The sequence below is a fragment of the Tarenaya hassleriana genome, unplaced genomic scaffold (assembly GCF_000463585.1).
Source record: "Tarenaya hassleriana unplaced genomic scaffold, ASM46358v1 Cleome3009, whole genome shotgun sequence".
NCBI classification, from domain to species: Eukaryota; Viridiplantae; Streptophyta; class Magnoliopsida; order Brassicales; family Cleomaceae; genus Tarenaya; species Tarenaya hassleriana.
The window spans coordinates 1-921 of NW_010966187.1; the positions used below are offsets into that span (position 1 = coordinate 1).

The 921-nt window shown below is 52.6% G+C and overlaps 1 protein-coding gene across 1 annotated transcript; it reads right to left on the reverse strand.

The window, feature by feature from the left end:
* Positions 1 to 7: 7 nt before the first annotated feature.
* Positions 8 to 918, reverse strand: LOC104820469 (NPL4-like protein 1; the record flags this gene model as incomplete). The annotated part of the gene is made up of 1 exon (XM_010550914.1): positions 8 to 918. A coding segment is annotated over one exon (768 nt), but the record flags the coding sequence as incomplete, so codon positions are not given.
* Between the last annotated feature and the right edge of the window lie 3 nt (positions 919 to 921).

Here is a 921-nt window from a genome sequence, read left to right on the forward strand (position 1 = left end):
AGAAGAAGCAATATCCTAACATAGCTGCAGATTTGTAACATATTACAAGTAAATGACACGATGGTCTGAGAGAGGCGTGCCATTTTATCCATCACTGATGCAAAGCTTCTAAACTAAAACCATTCCTCAAACCCACTACCTAAAGAACTGTCAGAAGACCCCCGTTATAATGCATAAGCTCTTCCAGGGCACAAAAAAACCAACCTGATGATCCAAGATCTTGACGACGACGAGGAAGAAGTCGTTGTCAACCTCCTTAACATCCTTCACACCGACAACCACCTCCTTCTTCATCTTGGAAATCTTCGGATCATCGTCCGGACCAATCTCCGTCTCGAACCACCCTTCCTTGAATAACCTTACGCACATATCACTCATCTGAAACGCCTCGAAGTGGACGTCGGCGCCGCCGTCTTCATTGACCTCGAGCTTCACCACCGCAGTGACCCACTCCTTCAACTCGCTCTCAGCGTGAAGCTCCACCGCCTGTAACACCTCCTTGTTCGACATTGTGTAGTCTGTCTTGTCCTGCATCACTGTCTGAGTGAATATAAACCCCACCCTCCTCATCCCCAGTCCCATGGCAATTGCGTCCACGCGTTTCTCTTCCTCCCCGTCTCTCATGAGAAGCAGATTCTCTTCGGTTCCCTGCTGCGGCGGCTCGTATATGAAATCCACCTCAACCTGTCCTTCCTCCGAGACCGTGCCGTACATGAATCCACCTCGCTTAACCGCGAACGCAAGCGACTCGTTGACGTAGTGCTGAAACGCGTTCGCGCAGTCGCGGTCGAACGAGACCGAGTCGCAGTGAGACTTCTCCTGACGACTCACGCGCATCTGGCGCGCGATCAGGTCATCGACCGTCATCTTCCTCCCGAACGATCCAGCGGGCGACACCGCAGGACCGCCGCGAACCGTGCG